Source organism: Vicugna pacos, chromosome 16 (assembly GCF_048564905.1).
Source record: "Vicugna pacos chromosome 16, VicPac4, whole genome shotgun sequence".
In the NCBI taxonomy this organism is placed as follows: domain Eukaryota; kingdom Metazoa; phylum Chordata; class Mammalia; order Artiodactyla; family Camelidae; genus Vicugna; species Vicugna pacos.
In genome coordinates, this window is record NC_133002.1 from 34704664 (window position 1) to 34720411 (window position 15748).

The 15748-nt window shown below is 52.2% G+C and overlaps 1 protein-coding gene and 2 non-coding genes across 4 annotated transcripts in view; 1 reads left to right on the forward strand and 2 right to left on the reverse strand.

Moving 5' to 3' along the window:
• LASP1 (LIM and SH3 protein 1) overlaps positions 1-11221 on the reverse strand; it is a 39848-nt gene extending 28627 nt beyond the window's left edge. Inside the window, exons 1-3 of one of the 2 annotated variants that reach the window (XM_072938821.1) lie at positions 11152-11221; positions 10369-10525; positions 2931-3025 (exon numbers count right to left, since the gene is read on the reverse strand). In XM_072938821.1, the coding sequence (XP_072794922.1) occupies positions 2931-3025; positions 10369-10437 (164 nt within the window). In that variant the 5' untranslated portion in view covers positions 10438-10525; positions 11152-11221. Of the gene's footprint in view, positions 1-2930; positions 3026-10368; positions 10591-11151 lie in introns of both variants that reach the window. The other variant, XM_072938820.1, reaches the window with a different exon arrangement.
• Positions 11222-11305: 84 nt separating this feature from the next.
• Positions 11306-11377, forward strand: TRNAC-GCA (transfer RNA cysteine (anticodon GCA)). Its single transcript has one exon. It is a non-coding gene; the product is annotated as a tRNA-Cys (tRNA).
• A 1783-nt stretch (positions 11378-13160) lies between these two features.
• On the reverse strand, positions 13161-13232 carry TRNAC-GCA (transfer RNA cysteine (anticodon GCA)). The gene has a single exon. It is a non-coding gene; the product is annotated as a tRNA-Cys (tRNA).
• Positions 13233-15748: the final 2516 nt, after the last annotated feature.

Here is a 15748-nt window from a genome sequence, read left to right on the forward strand (position 1 = left end):
GTCGGCCCCACTTTTGGAAAATGTAATTTACAAAACAAATCACAAAGAGTATACATATTCCTCTAACCAAGGGAACTGGCTCACCCCACCTACCTGGAAGCTTCAAGAAAAAAATTTGATTAACAGTGGTTAATCCATCGTTGGCTACTGTGCAAAAGCAGGCATATTCACCTCTACCTTGCTGTAGCAATGCTCAGTGGCCATGGTCTGGGAAGCACGGACACAAACGCTGTCTATTCATTTTGACCCCTAGGCATTCTTCCCTGGCCCCACAGCCTGCAGCATGTGTGTGTCTGGATACGCACAGGCACGTGCACAAATGCACGTCCTTGGGGGCCCACTACCACCCAGGAGGCCTGCTGTGGGCTCTGGCCTGTGTTCTCTCCCCCACCTCACCCCAAACAAGTCTGGTGCAAGGAGAGAAATAGAAGAGGCCTTTTTGCTGCTTACAGTCACTTTCCAGAACTTAAATCACAGTCCTGAGAAGCCACCAGCGAGAGACAGACAGCTTCCTTCTCTCGTGCCTGCCCCCCTGCGAGATCCCAGCTCAGGGACAAGCCAGAAATAGGCAGATCGTAGAGGCCTCCTGCACACCAAACTCATGCACTCACTCACTGGGTGGGCTCAACTCCCGGGCAAAGGGCCAGAAGCGATCACCTGCCCCTCTGGGTCTTGAGCGGCAGATGCTGAAAAGCCAGGCCTGAGCTTCACAAAGCAAGACCAGGCTGGGAATTGGGGCAAAGCTCTACCCTGGAAACCCCAGGATTCGAAAACCTGAATGTTACTAGGGGCTGGAGCCAAAGGCAGGAAGAAAACAGGAAGAGATGAGCGTGGACACTCAGCACACCGCCTGGCACACAGCAGGGATTCAAAACTTTTTGGTCTAGGGTCCAACATCCCTGAGTAGGGACTTTTAACCACAGGAAAGTCAAGGCTCAGAGGGCGCCCCTTGCAAGCCGGGCCCACATCTGGGTTATCCCGGAATCCCCATATCTGGCCCACTGGCACAGACTAACCACTCAGCAGACACTGGCTGAGGGAGTGTGGCTGCCTTGGGCAAGCTGCTATCGCAGCTGGAATGAAACACAGCTGGGCCACAAATCCCCCAAGTCTTCAGCCCCTTATCCAGGGTCCTTCCCAGCTGGGTCAAAGGTCAACTCAGCATGGCAGAGGCTAGGGCTGGAAAGTCCGAGGGAATGGTGAGGGGTCAAACTGCTTCTCTGGCTGGAGGCAGAAGAGAGACTGGGTGGGTTGGAAACAGCATCTTCCACCTTCCCTGGAAGCCCCCCAACCCCTGCTGGAGTTCCCCACCCCTACCTGCTGCAGTCTCCCCAGAAGAGGGCAAGAAAAGTAAGCTGGGACTTTGGCACTAGGCTGAGAAAACGTCAAGAAAACAAAGACAAACCTCAGATTTCTTTCTCCAACTCCCAGTGCTCGCTGGTTTCAAGGCTACTGGTGTCTTAGGAAGAGCCGTGAAGAAGCCCCAGTCCCTACCACCCCCTGGGTTCCAGGCTCAGTCAGACTCCTGCCTGGATGGGTGGAGGCTCCAAAATGGCCCCCAAAGGAGCCTGGATGCCCAGAATTTAGCGTGAAGTGGTCCAGCAGTCAAGAGGTTAACTGCCCCGGCCTCTGGCTTTGCTGAACCCCACCCCACTCCCCAACAGAGGGAGGAAGTGGCAGAGAATCAAGGCTTGTGTGAGCCCTTAAGAATTTGAAGAATGTCCCATTTCCCTTGGGGGGGTGGGAGGGGTTGGTAGGGGAAAAGGATGAGTGGAAGTTAAGAGAGAAGGGGCAGCTGAGGGAGGAGCCAGGAGAGAGCTATGACCCTCCCTCCACCCCAGGCAAACTTCCCAGAAGAGACGACATTCAGGGACATTCAGGGAGCTTCTCCAGTTTAAGATTTTCTCGGCAATGTGGAAATCTGTTTTCAAAGCACCTGGTACAGGAGGGCATCGAGCAGCCCCTAGGCAATCAGTGCCTGATGAATCCTCCAACCTCCAAGGAGATAAGGCTGTGGTATTAGCAGGGGAGGGGAGTACAGTGAGGGGGATTTACGGTCCCATCCCCTTCTAGACAAGTCCCAGAGTTCCTCTTCTAGGTGAACTTCAGCTGCAGAAAGCCTCCTGACTGAGAATATATATATTAAAAAAAAAAAAAAGGACTCAAGTCAGATCCTGAAGTTTCTCAAATACGGATCTTGCCACCTACTTCAAGTGACTTGACCTTCTGAAGCTCCCACCTAGTAGGGTGGCTGAGGTCCTGCGTGTGTCCTGACCCACATGTGGTCAACCTGAATTCAGAAGGTGTTGCATTTTCTATAAATGCATGGGATGGGATGGAGGGATCCCTCTGGGATGGGGGACCCCCACCTCTATCTACCTCCCCGCAGCAGACCAGGCTGTAGGTCCCAGTAGGGAAGGAACAGATCCCAGACCAGCTCCACTGGAAAAGACACCGGGTCTTGGCAGTCCCCTCACCAGACAGGGAAAAAAGCTATCATGCCTTCACGTTGCCCCCACTTGTCAAGAAATGACGAGAAAGGGCTGCAGCCAGGAGCCCCCAGGCCTAGTGCCCAGAGCCTCTGCAACTGGGCAGGTGAGAGGAGGCAGCTGCTGTTATGGAGAGAGAAATGTGGGAGGCCAAGCAGAGAACACAACTGAGCAGAAACAGGGGAGGCCACTTTTTCCTGAAAGACCTTGCTGGAACCCTCCTTCACAGCAGGGAGCAGTGGAAAGAACAAGCTTGCTCTCCTGGGTTTGAACTAGCCTCCCACTAGCCTCTTGGGAAAGTCCCTTCCCCTTCTCAAGCCTCAGTTGCCTTCTCTGTAAAATGGGAATCGAATGGGGCCAGGTCACCTGGAGCGGGTATCAGAATGGAAGGACGGGGAGGCAGCCCAGGCGCCCCCAGCCCCCGCCCGAGGCAGGACTCACGCGTTGCAGTAGGGCTTCTTCTCATAGCCCTTGTAGTTCTTCATGTTGAGTGTCATCTTGCAGGTTTCGCAATGGAAGCATGCTTTATGCCAGAACTGGGGACAGAGGCAGAGAACACCCATCAGACACTAGGAGTCAGGAGCGGGGCTCAGGCCCTAGGAAGGAGCGCTCCACCCTTGGGACTGGAGCACAGACATGCCCCCGGGGACATCTCAGGTCATAGGCTCTGGCAGCTGGGGACACTGCCCTCCCTGGTCCCACCCCTCACCAGTCAGCCAGTGGAGCTGTCAGGAGGGGGAGAAGGCAGAGAAGGGTCAGCTCCACCCTCCCCTAGACCACTCCACTGCCAGAGCAGGAGAAGCCTCATTGCTTATGCAAAGCTGCGCCAGGGTTGCTAAGAAGCCGCTGCCGAACGTGCTGGGTAGCTCCTTGGCCTTGACAAGGCCTAGAGAAGAGGACAGCCCAGCCTCTACACACCCAGGCCCTCATACCCCTACACCAGGGCCTTGAGACACACCTGGGCCTGGCAACACACAGGCCCTGATACCTCCCCATCCTGAGGGACCCTCACCCACAGTAAGGGTGGGTACCCAGGCTCTAGTCACCACACCCACACTCTTCCTACCCTTCCCTCCCCTTTCTCCCACCCTTGGGCTGGTCTCCCTCTGATGCACTAAAGAGCTCTGCTTGGAGGTGGACCCCCATCCCCGTAGTGGACATCAAAGCCCCACCCTGACTAGCTGGGTGGCTTTGGTCAGGACCCACACCTTGGAGCCATTTCAGTGTCTACAGAATGCAAATCATAGTACCCATTCCTATTGGGATCGTTGAGGATTAAATGAGAAATGACCTACCAAGCCCTCAGCACAGCACCTGGCACCTCTAAGTAGTGAATGTCAGGTGCTGGGCGCAGCAAGGACGAACCTCAGCAGCTTGCACGGGAGGGTGTGTGTGTGCACGCGCACGCGCGTGTGCTGGGGTGCAGATGGGGCTCTACTGTGCCCAACCACAGCTACAATGTGTGTGACTGAGCATGAGTGACAGGGAAGACTCCAGCAAAGCCCAGGGACCCAGAACCAAGCAAGGACCAATCCAGGTCAGCTGAGGGATAGGAACAGGGTGGAAGACCATGAGGGCAGGGGAACTGATGCAGCAGAGGTGACCCCATCCTAAGAAACACCGATGCTCAGGCAAATCCATGCAAATGAGAGAAATCCACCCCCAGCAGCCCAGGATGAGGCCCTGGGATCAGCACCCACCAGGAGTCCAAACTTCCAGGACCTGGAAATCCAGAGCTGCTGGGGTGACCCAGCCGGCTTGTCCCTGCCCCATCTCCCAGCAGTCAAGAGAAACACTCCTGATCTCTCAAAGGAGGCCAGAAGCCAGGGAAGGGCCCAAGGAGACTTCCGAAGTGCCTGGCACACTCCTGATTCTTGGCCACCTGTCAAAAAATTCCCCCAAGGTGGTGCTTTTCAAAACGTGTTTCCCAGCCAAGGGATGCTTCTAGGATGCTTCGGAGAAGGGGACAGAAACAGGGAAGCTGAGAGGTTGGGATTTCACCTCCCTCACTCTGACCCACTCCTACCAGAGACCGTGAGATAATTTGGGGGGTAATCACCGTCTAACAGGGTATTTTCCCTATCAAGGAGACCCAAAGGACACTCCAGTGGTGGAATAGTAAATGAAGCGACAGGAGAACCACTCTTTGGGAAGCAGGCCAGCGGGAAGTCTGGCAGCAAAGGGATGGCTGGTGTAAGCCTGGCCCCCACCACAATCTGGGCCTATCCCAGAGCCCAGCCCAGACTCTTCCCGATGCAAATGCCCATGCATACAACCCACCTTTGGAAAACTAGAACAGGGTCGTCCCTGCCCCCATCAGCCCCCAAAGTGAAAGCCCCTCTCCCTCCCTCCCCCAGTGCCTGGGAGGCGCTGGCAGAGCGCCCCAGCCCTGTCACCACCCAGTCTGCTGGCCTCTGCCTGCTCAGCCGCACATGCCCCTGCCTGGGCCCCCGCCTCCCCCTACCCCCGCAGGGGCCTGCCAGGAAAAACATTCTCTGGAATCCAGACCATGACCCACTTTCACACACACACATAGGCAGGAATACACACTGTCCTAGGACTGGGGACCTCCAGAGCTGCCCCGACTGACTTGGAGGAGACAAAGGGAGAGACACTGACACCTCTACCGGAGCAAAGGGCCAGGTCCCCACCCTGGAGTCAAGTCCCTTGGGAAGGAGGGCAGAACACACTGGCCAGACTAGGGTACAGGGCCAACAGCCCATCCAGGGGTTCCACAAGACCTCTCCCAGCTGCCATTTGGAGGACGGGGGACCCCATACATGGGGGTGGTGTCCATTTCCATCAGGAGCTCTTTCCCACCTCACCCCCAGACACCCCTTGCTCTCAGTTAGACAGGTTAGCGGCTGGGACAGTGGTCAGCTGTTCTCTTACAAAGGATTCAGGAGCAGAATAATGAAAAAGAGGGTGGACTGAGTGTCCTCAAGGTAACTATGGAACTCGGTCTCTGTATTTGTCAAGTGGGGCTAAAACCATGGTCGCAGAGATGCTGGGAGGAGTAACGAGATGATACAGGCTCCAAGCCTGGCACCACTAGCTGCTCCCCGTCATTTCCTTCCCTCCCCTCTGTGGAGGAGGGCTCCAAGGTTCAGGAGAATCCAGCAGCTACTGCCACTGTGTCCTCTTTGGGGTAGGAAAGTGTGGGGCAGGGGAGGTGGAGCCAGGGCAGAAGATGGCAAGTCACTCAACAGCCCCTGTGGGCCAAGCCTGGGCCGGGCACCCCAAAGGGACCCCAAATGAAAAAGAAAAAAAAAAAAACCCATCCCTGTCTCAAGTCGAGTCTGGTGAAGGACACAGTCAGGGAAATAAGTCAATACAAGCCCACAATGACCCTCTGTCTGCCTCTTTCCCCTGTCCCATAAGCCCTGTCCCAGGGCAAGAGTTCTCCCTTTCTTGGAGGACACAGGTAAGAAGATTTCAGAGAAGCATTCCTGGGACTCAGGACTCAGGGAGCAAAGGGCACCTTGAGGCATGCAACTGGAATCCTTCCTGTTGCCGTTGAAGTCCACTGTTTCCCTATTCACAAAAATCCAGACCCTAGGCTCCAGCCTCACCCTCAGGTCTCCCTTGCCTGCAGCTCCAAAGCTACAACCCACTCCACAGAAAGGTAAACAGAGGCTGATGGGGACAGAAGCAAGATCCCTGGCACTTGGGCAAGGCTTGGGCCAGCCCACCTCTCTAGAATCACTATGGAGGTAGGGGGAGCCGCCCGCTCACAGCTCTGGGTGAGGGGGATGTGGTGGAACTTCGGGTCAATGTGCCTACAGCCTGGTATCTTGTCCTCCACACCCAGGCTGCCTATGACTCAGGGCTGGAGCATGAGACCTCTCCCTCCCTTCCAGTCACCCAGGGTTACAGTTTCTCGTTCCTCCAGGGGCAACACCAGCCCTACCCTGGCCCGGTCAGTCGGCCACCTTGGAGGCTGTGCCTCCACAGTGCCTGCACCTCCACAAATTCCCAGGGGGAGCGTATTATTCCTGCTGCCTCAGCATTCCTCAGGCCAGGGTCAGGAAGAGGAGGGACCACGATGGATATCAGTGAGATAGTGTAAATAAAAGTACTTTTTGCAAACACAACAGGCAGAAGAGCTGAGCACAAAGAACTTTAGATTTGAATTCGAGCTCTGGCTGAGAAGGAAAGGAGCCACAGGACTTGTCTGAGCCTCTGATGATGGGGTTCGTAATTTCCAGGGGCAATCACATCTGCTTTGTGAGGCTCCTGTGAAGACTGAGCCTGGCACACCCTAATCAGTCATAGCTACTATGAACGGATGGTCACGAGATGATCGTGGGGTGCTCTCAGCTTCAGTTAGGAAATGCAGCATCAGGGCTGCAAGGACTTTTTTCCTTTTTTGTATCCAGCCCAGCTTCCGTCTACCTTGCTGCCCCCTGGCGGGGGCTGGGGGGCGGCGAGGGGAGGGTGGCTCACACAACCAGAGGCAGAGAGCCCTCCTGAGGGGGGATTTCAGGAGATCGAGCAGCCCCTCAATTATTCACCCTTCCCAAATGCCTCCACCTCTGTTCAAGAGCCCAGCAGAGAGGGACATGGCAAGACCCTTGACAACGCAGGTCCCCAGATACAAATGTTTCCCAGTGGGGTCTGGGACAAAACTCCCCTTCTCTCAGACTATAACGTACATTTTGAGACACAGCCTCTCTCCCTCCCCAAAGGCCCTGCAGCAGGCCCTCAGAGTGCCTGGCACAAAGTAGGTGCTCAACAAATATTTCATTGAATGAGCAAGTGAGGTCACTGTTGTGGGCACAACAGGGCCGCCTGTGACATGGTGACACACAGGTTCAGTAAAAGAATTTACCAGAGCTTAAGTATAAGAATAGAAAGGAGTTTATTAGGGTACACTGCCATAGACAACAGAGGGCCACACAGAGGAGAGACACCTGTGGGAGCACTGAGGGCCAGTTGTTGGGGTCTTTTTTAAGGTTGGGTCACAACGCAAGTCTCTGATTGGTTGTAGGTGAGGAAAGAGGTTTAGGGTCTGTGAAGGGCGGTGGGGTCTATGACTCTGATAAGGTGGGCTGAAACAAGCCAGCCTGAGCTATTGTGAGATTAGCCATTACCTAGGGCTATTAGTTTCTTAGGGGAAACACGCCCAGTGAAGAATGTCAGACATCTGAGAGCCCAGGAATGGGGGTCGTTGGACTTTGAAGAACATCTATTGGCCCGAGTCACCCTGTTTCTCCTTCAACTCTTGTCCCCTAAGTCCTCTGGAGAAGCAAATCTCGACCTCCTTCCTCAAACACCATCACCAGCAGTAGGTATTTATTCAGCACGTGGAGCACAACGGGTCCTGCAGGTCGAGGACAGGTGGCCATCAGAGGTGGCATGGCCATCACCCACCTAAGCCTTCGGGAGATAAGGCTCAGGGAGGAGAAAAGGTTTACACCAAGGACACAGCTCGTGCTCTGGGTCACATCGTGTCAGAGGGATATTGTAGTGAAACAGGTGAGTCTAATTTGACTCTCCTGTTATAAATGGAAAGTCTTGGGAAGTTGGTTAGCAACTGTGCCTACAGGACCAACGTTCCCCCTACCAAGTCTCAGTCCTCCACACATCAGGTCCCCATTCCAAGTGCCTGTCCTTATTGCCTGAATCGGGGGTGGGGGATATTGGGAGGAATAGGTCTAATACCTGGATATTCCAGGCCTCCTGCTCAGTGCAGGGGGTGAGGTCTCGGGGCCATCCCCTATACGGAGAGCTCTAAAAAGAGAGGAATCACCAACTCCCATTTCCCAGGGCAACCACCTGAATGTCCTTTTCTTGTGAGAGCAAGAGAACTGCTGGGGAGGGCACCTTGAAAGATCCCTGCCCCCTCACCCTGACACCAAAGGTCTTTACAGGGGGAGCCAGGTGTGGGGCTGGACAGAGCACCTCAGAAAGTAGGGAGGGCACAGTCTATACCACATCCCCTTAGGGGCACTTTGACAAGCATTTCAGTGTACTGCCCCACCTTCAAGGAAATGACCTCATCATACCCAACTGACAGATGGCGAATACTGAGGCCTAGAGCCATTCATAAAGCTCGTGGGAGCAGACTTGGAAATGGGATCAAGTCTCCCAACTCCCAGGCTAGCAATCCCTCCATCGTATGTTGCTTCTACCTCACGTGGGTGAAAGTGCCCACAGCCTCTTCCCAACTCATGACTGTGGAGGAGAGGGGCACATGGCACTCAAGATGCAGAGGCCAAAATCTCTACCACCAGGGAAAGGGGAAAATCCCAGTGTGTAAGAACAGATGGCCAGCTTCATCTAGTGCCTCAGGCTCAAGTCCTGCGCTCCAGAGGCAGCCATGGTCATTGGGAAGGTCAGCACCCACATCCTTTATATCCACAATATTGGCCCTCCTCTCCTCCTGCCCAGCCTAGGAAGAGAGTAAAACAGAAGCAGCCCCATATGCCTTCCTCCAAGAGCAATTTCAAATGTATTCCAGAACCTTGGAACCCCACCCCCTCACCCTGACTCAGAGGCGAAAGGTCACAGAGGAAACTCCAACCCCAAGGGGGAGGGGAAAGACCAAAGGAGCTGACGAACTATCCTTCCCCAAACAAAACCTGACTCCAGGTAGATTCTGTACCCCTCTTCCACCTCATGCCCCCCAACTCCCGCCAGTCCAGATGTGAAGGAGGACATCTTTTGGCTTGGAGCTAGCTTTAGGAGCTGGGTGAAATGCACGATGAAGGGTACAAAATCACCGAGGCCTCTCCTCCAGTCTGGGAAGGGGATGGAGAACGGAGGTGGGTTTTGCCGTGCGATCTTAGGGAGCTTGAAAGAGGCCCGGATCCTACCCCAAACTGCTGGAAATACCCAGTTCTACTCTCCGCCCCCCTCTAAAAGTATAATGGCAACCAGATGAACGAGTCCAGCATGATGGCGGGGGTTGGGGGACACGACGCGTAAGGGCCCCCAGGGGACAGTGAATTTCCAGAAGGCCACCTTCCCTTCCCCCTAACACCTCCCTCATTTCTTGGCTTCCCCTGAACTCAGCCAACCCCACCCTCCATCAGGGAAACCTGCTTTGAAAACTTCGCTCTTTGTTCTACAAGCCGGACTCTGCCTCTGAGCACAATTTCAGGAGATCTCCGTGAAGCACCCCCGCTCCCGACTCCAGCACCCGACCCCGCCCGGGCCTGGCTGGGCGGCCCAGCACTGAGAGTTGGTTTCTAATTTGAGGTGGGGGCTGGGAAGCTATGGAGGACGTCTGCTAGTCCATTAACCGCTGAACCACCAACGGGGCTGCTGGTCGTCCAAAAAAAGGGCTCTTGCAGTGAGGTTCGGGAGCTTACCCGAAGCCCAGTTCACCAGATGCAACGTTCACCAGCTGATAGCCCCCGCCCCCCAATCTCCAGGCCAGGAAGCCGGGCCATTCGCGGCCAGAGTGGACGGTTTCGCTGGGCCCCCCAACCTCTGCCCCGCCCCCCCGCCGCCCCCTCCCCCAGCGCCCCGCGCTTCCGCCTACTTGGCGCTCGGCGCGGCGGGGAGAGGGAGCGGCCGTCTCCTCTCACTCTCCCGGCCCTAGAGGGCGGGACTGCACCCCTAACCTTCCCCCACTCCCCCCCACCCCCACCATGGGGCCTGGCTTCTCTACCCCTCTCGCATCCTCCCAACGCCGGGGCACAGAGCCCACTCTTCTCCAGTAGTGGCTGCCCGCCACGCGTGGAATCCTTGCCTCGCCTCGGATCTCTGGGTTTCCAGACTGGGGTCTGTCCCCACACCCCATGACACCGCCCTCCCTCCCTCATCCCAGGATTGCGGGATGAAGCAGCACAGACCCGGCCCCTCTCTCCTCCCCCGATCTGGAGCACTGCTTGGGGATTCCAAAGACGTGTCTCCCGGTCCCGCGGCTCACCTTATCCAGACAGTTCACCTTCTCTGTAGGGTACACGATCTTGCTACACCGGGCGCAGTTGGGATTCATGGCTCTGGAAAGGTGGGGCGGGGACGCCCGAGCTCGCGCGCGTTCTCTTTCCCCGGAGCGAGCTGGCAGGAGACGGCTGCGGCTGCAACTGAACAGGCGACGGCTACAGCGGCTGGAGCTAGGGAACTGGCCTCCGCCTCCGCCCTCCTTCCCCTAATAAACACAGCGGGGAGGAGGGGCTGTATCGGGGCGGGGACGCGCCACGGGCGCGGGCAGGGGTGCGCGCGGCGAGGCGCGCTCCCCGGGAGACGTGGGGCTGCGCGGGGGCGGGTTCCGGGGAGGACTGTCAGGCCGGAGGTGAGCGCCTAGGTGCGCTCCTAAGCAGAAGGTGTCCGGGAGAGAGGCACCCAGAAATCAGGCGCGGACAGACGACTTTGTCCAGGGTTCTTCCAACGCTAGAGGCGGCACAGGGCCGGTCTAGCCGCACATCTGGGCGCCCGGGCTGCGGGAAGCGGGCAAACCCCTCGCACCCGTCGACTGTGGGGTTCGAACCCTCCTGAACGCCAAACCAGATTCGCCAGATTTGGGGACTTCCTTTGTACCTGTCGGTACCTGGCATGAACCTGCGGACCGAACGGGAACCCTTGCCCCGCCCCTGTTAGCCCAAAGTCCTTTCCCACGTTGGTAGGGCGGAACCCGTCCCTCCCGCCTGGACTCAGAGCCTCGCAACCCGGGCTAGTTCTTCCCTCCCCGCGCCTCTGCCGTGCAGCTCGCCTGGTTTTCGAGATCCGAGGACTTTCTGCTTTCCGCCTAGCCCCCTTTCCTCCTTCGTTCCATTCTCTTTACCCTTAACATCGCATCTTCGATGTAACAATCGCTTAACATTCGAAACACTCAAAGTCGCTGTCTCCAAGCGCTGGAGCGGCGTGGGGGTATAGCTCAGTGGTAGAGCATTTGACTGCAGATCAAGAGGTCCCTGGTTCAAATCCGGGTGCCCCCTCGGTGGCTTTTCATTCTCTTCTGTCTGTAACTAATGTAACTCCTTTCTTGACCGCTTTTTTTTTTTTTTTAAACATCGGATCCTAGGATAAAGAAAACAGAAAAACGATATTCAAAAATCCCTTCTTCTTCCCCTCAAACAAAAACAAATAAACAAAAACAAAAAAAAATTTTTAAATACTAAAAAAAAAAAAAAGCTTAAATAAAATCCCTTCCTCATTTTCCAACTGTAGCGGAAAGCTTTCGGTTTTACTTCGTACCCCGCAGAAGGAAGGGGTGAGTAGCGGCACAAATCAGGTACAAAAGCTCATGACCCACATCATCCGCACCAGAGGTGTCAGGATTTCTGCGGCCACGGCTGGCAGCCTCAGATGTCAGGCAGCTGGAGGCGCTGGTTCAGAAGGCAAGATGACCCCCAACTTGGCGCTCCGCTTCGGGTGAGGGTGGGTCAAGAGAAGGAAACTCATAGACACAGACTTTCTCCAGCTTCAACTTTCTTTATTACCGGTGACATGCACAGGCCACGTTCACCTTTCCCTATTGCTCGTGACACCGGCAGAATGAAAGCACTTTGAGAACGTTAAAAATGACCAATGCCGACCCAAAAGCTCATTTTAATTTACAAAAATAAAGTTCCAGCCTGATGCAAACTGATATAAACTAACATAGTGGTTTTCAAACTTAAGCGTGCGTCAGAATTACCTGGAGAGCTTGTTAAAACACCCTCAGTTTCTGATTCTGTAGGCCTGGAGTAGGACCTCGAGAATTTGCGTTTTTAGCAAGTTCCCAGGGGATGCTGATGCTGTTAGACCACACTTTGAGAACCTCTAAACTAGCAATACAAGGCCCTTGAATTTCATAACCTAAAGATGGGGACAGATTAGCTGCGTGGCTGACAGTATCACTGTTGGGCCAGAGGAAAACGCCAAGTGTTAAGGGAGCAAAGGCGTCCCCCTCCACTAGGTTTTGCCCCAAAAAAGGAAAAATAAAAGCTACAGGGAAAGGCATGCTTCTTGAGTCAGGGGGCAGTTGCGATATTTTAAACTCGGAATTTGGTTCTGTCATCCTTCAGGCCCCAGGGGAATACTCCTAGAACGCATTTTTCCCCACGGCTCTCATGACCGTGAGATGCTTCGCGAAGCTGGACATGGAGATTAAGCAGAGCTGCTCTCTGGTACAAAGTCCAGACCCGAGATATAATCAGTTTCTCACCCCTTTCCTGGGCACCAGGCCTCAAACTTACCATTTGTAGGTTTATCAGGCAAAAGCCCTGACTTTTAGATAATATAAAGGAGAAAGTCGTCCACTTTTCACCTTCTATCTTATATTTATGCTGGGTCCTGTTAAATTTAGCCACCATATAAAACTTCTGAACTTGGATTCTGGTCTAGTCTTTCTGGTCAGAGTATGAACTAGGCAAATAATATTGCCCTGCCCCGGCACTCCATTTTTCCCGAGAAAAAGGATCTATAGTTAACAATAAAGTAAATGGTCTCAGACGGTCTCGGAGATGGAAATAGTTTGGCGCCTTCTTCCTGCCTGCCGAGAGTGCAAGTGGGTTTCTCTCCACTGAGCCCGGTATCCAGCTTAGATGTGGTAGAGTCACCCCTGTGCAGCCTCTGGGGTGTTGCTCTTAACTACTCAGAGTCGGAGAATATCTGAAGACAGAAAATTAAGCAGGTGCAATAGACAGGATCTTTCAGGGAGCTTTGGAGTCAGAAACCTCGGATTCTCGAGTTGTTCCGGGTTAAGAAGAGTGACAATGAAAAACGGAAAAGCAGGTAAGGGGGCACCCGGATTTGAACCGGGGACCTCTTGATCTGCAGTCAAATGCTCTACCACTGAGCTATACCCCCTCTGCTGGCAAGCGTTTGGTAAATCCCTTTTACATTCATTCCAAAATTTTCGTTTTGAGAATTACTTCTTCAAAATTAGATTCTTCTTGCTATATGATATTGAATTTACTAATAAAGAGGAACAAAATTAAAAGACCAAGTATAAACATCAAGGTCCTACTGTATAGCACAGGGAACTACATTCAATATCCCATAATAAGCTATAATGGAAAAGAATTTGAAAAAGTATACACACACATGCACACATATATAATATTTATATATATATAACTGAATCACTTTGCTGTACACCAGAAACTAACACAACATTGTAAATCAATTATTCTTCAATTTAAAAAAAATGTTTAAACGCCAAATAAGACATAGAATTTTGAAAACATGGGAACTGAATTACGAATCTGTCTTTTCTAGGTCCAGTTCTTTATCCACAATCCCACTCATCTCTTTACCCTAAGAAGTCAGAGAACAGCTTCTTGCAAAACTCAACAGGGAATTCTTTCCCTTAATTTCTCTTAAAAAAGTACAAGGCCGGAGGGTATAGCTCAGTGGTAGAGCGCATGCCTAGCATGCATGGGGTCCTGGGTTAATTCTCAGTATCTCCATTAAATAAATAAATAAACCTAATTACCTTCCCCCGTAAGAAAAAAATAAGAAGAATACAAACACTAGCTGAACAGATATCTCCACTGAGAGACTTTTCCTGGCTGTACTCTCTAATGGTTCCTCTCTCTTTTTATGGAGCAAGTACTATGTGCCCCACTCTAGGTACAGAACATACTTTCAGTAGAAAGACACAATGGTTCTCAGCGTCACTGAGTTTAAAATCTCATTGAAACAGAAGAGAAACAAATGTACAAATGAATAAACAAGGACATACCCATTAGTGATAAGGGAAATGATTAAAATAACAAATAAGGCAGTGTGTTAGGGAGGTATGAAGGGGCCATTTCAAGGTGGATCTTGAAATCTTTCTTTGCAGGTGATTTTGAAGTTAAGACATGAATGACACCAAAGAGACAGCTATTTGCCCATATATCAGGAGTGGGCATCCCAGCTAAAGGAAATGGCCACTGTAAAGGCCTAGAGCTGGAGGAAGGTGGACAAGGGGAGAACGATTCAACAGAGCTGGAGAAGTAGCCCTAAGAGCTTTATAGCCCAAGGTAAGAAGTTTGGATTTTATTCTGAATGGATGAAAAGCCAGCCATCGGAAAGTTTTGACCAGAGGGATTGGAAATCATCATTCACACTGTTGTGGGGGGAGATTTATATAGAGTTAAGAATAGACACAGAGCATACATACCATGGAATATTATTCAGCCTTTAAAAACAAGTAAATTTTACAATATGTGACAACAGAGGACATTACGCTAAGTGAAATAAGCCAATCATAGAAGGACAAATACTGTGTGATTCTACTTGTATAAGGTATCTAAAACAGTCAGACTCATAGAAGCAGAGAGTAGAATGGCCGTGGCCAGGGATGAGGAGCGACAAACTGGGAGTTGCTAATCAATAGGCATAAAGTTTCAGTTATACATGATGAACATGTTCTAGAGCTCTGCTGTACAACATTGTGCTGATAGTTAACAATATTGTATTGTACACTTAAAAATCTGTCAAGGGGGTAGATTTTGTGTTAGATGTTCTTGCCACAATAAAAGAAAAGAAAAGGAGTGGACACAAAATAAAATAAAAAGAGAGTTTAGGTAGGATTCTATTGCAATTGTGCAGATGAGAGATGGTGGTGATGTCTGAGGCTACAGTGGTGTATTAGTTTCCTGTTGCTGCTGTAACAAATTATCACAGACTTATTTGCTTAAAACAACATAAATGTATTATCTCACAGTTCTGGAGATCAGAATTTCAAAATCAATTTTACTGAACTAAAATCGAGGTGCTGGCATGCCTGCACGCTTTCTGGAGATTTTAGGAGGGAATCAGTTTCCTTGACTTTTGCAGTTTCTACAGGCTGCCTGCATTTCTTGGCTCATGGTCCCTTCCTCTATCTTCAAAGCCAAGGTAGCATCTCCTTCGCCTTCTGATCTCTGCTTCTATCTTCCCATCTTCTCTCTGTCTCTGACTCTGATCCTCCTGCTTCCCTCTTATGAGGACTCTTCTGATTATCCAGATAATCCAGGATAGTTTCCCCAACTCAAGACCCCTAACTTAATCACAACTGGAAAGTCCCTCTTATGTAAGATGACATATTTACAAGGGCATTGGGACATGGACATATTTGGAGGGCCATTATTTAGCTCACCATAGTGGGAATAGCAGAGCTGGAGGAGGGTACAGGCATCCAGAATGGCGGGGGAGCCACATACTTACTGTACATTGGATGACTTGAGGAAAATGAGGGAAAGAGTAAAATCAAGAATGACTCTTCTTACGCAAATCAAAACTACAAAAGTTTTGCCCTTACACCGATCAGAATGGCCATGAATAAAAAGTCCACAAATGATAAATGCTGGAGAGGGCACGGAGAAAAGGGAGCCCTTCTATGCTGTTGGTGGGAA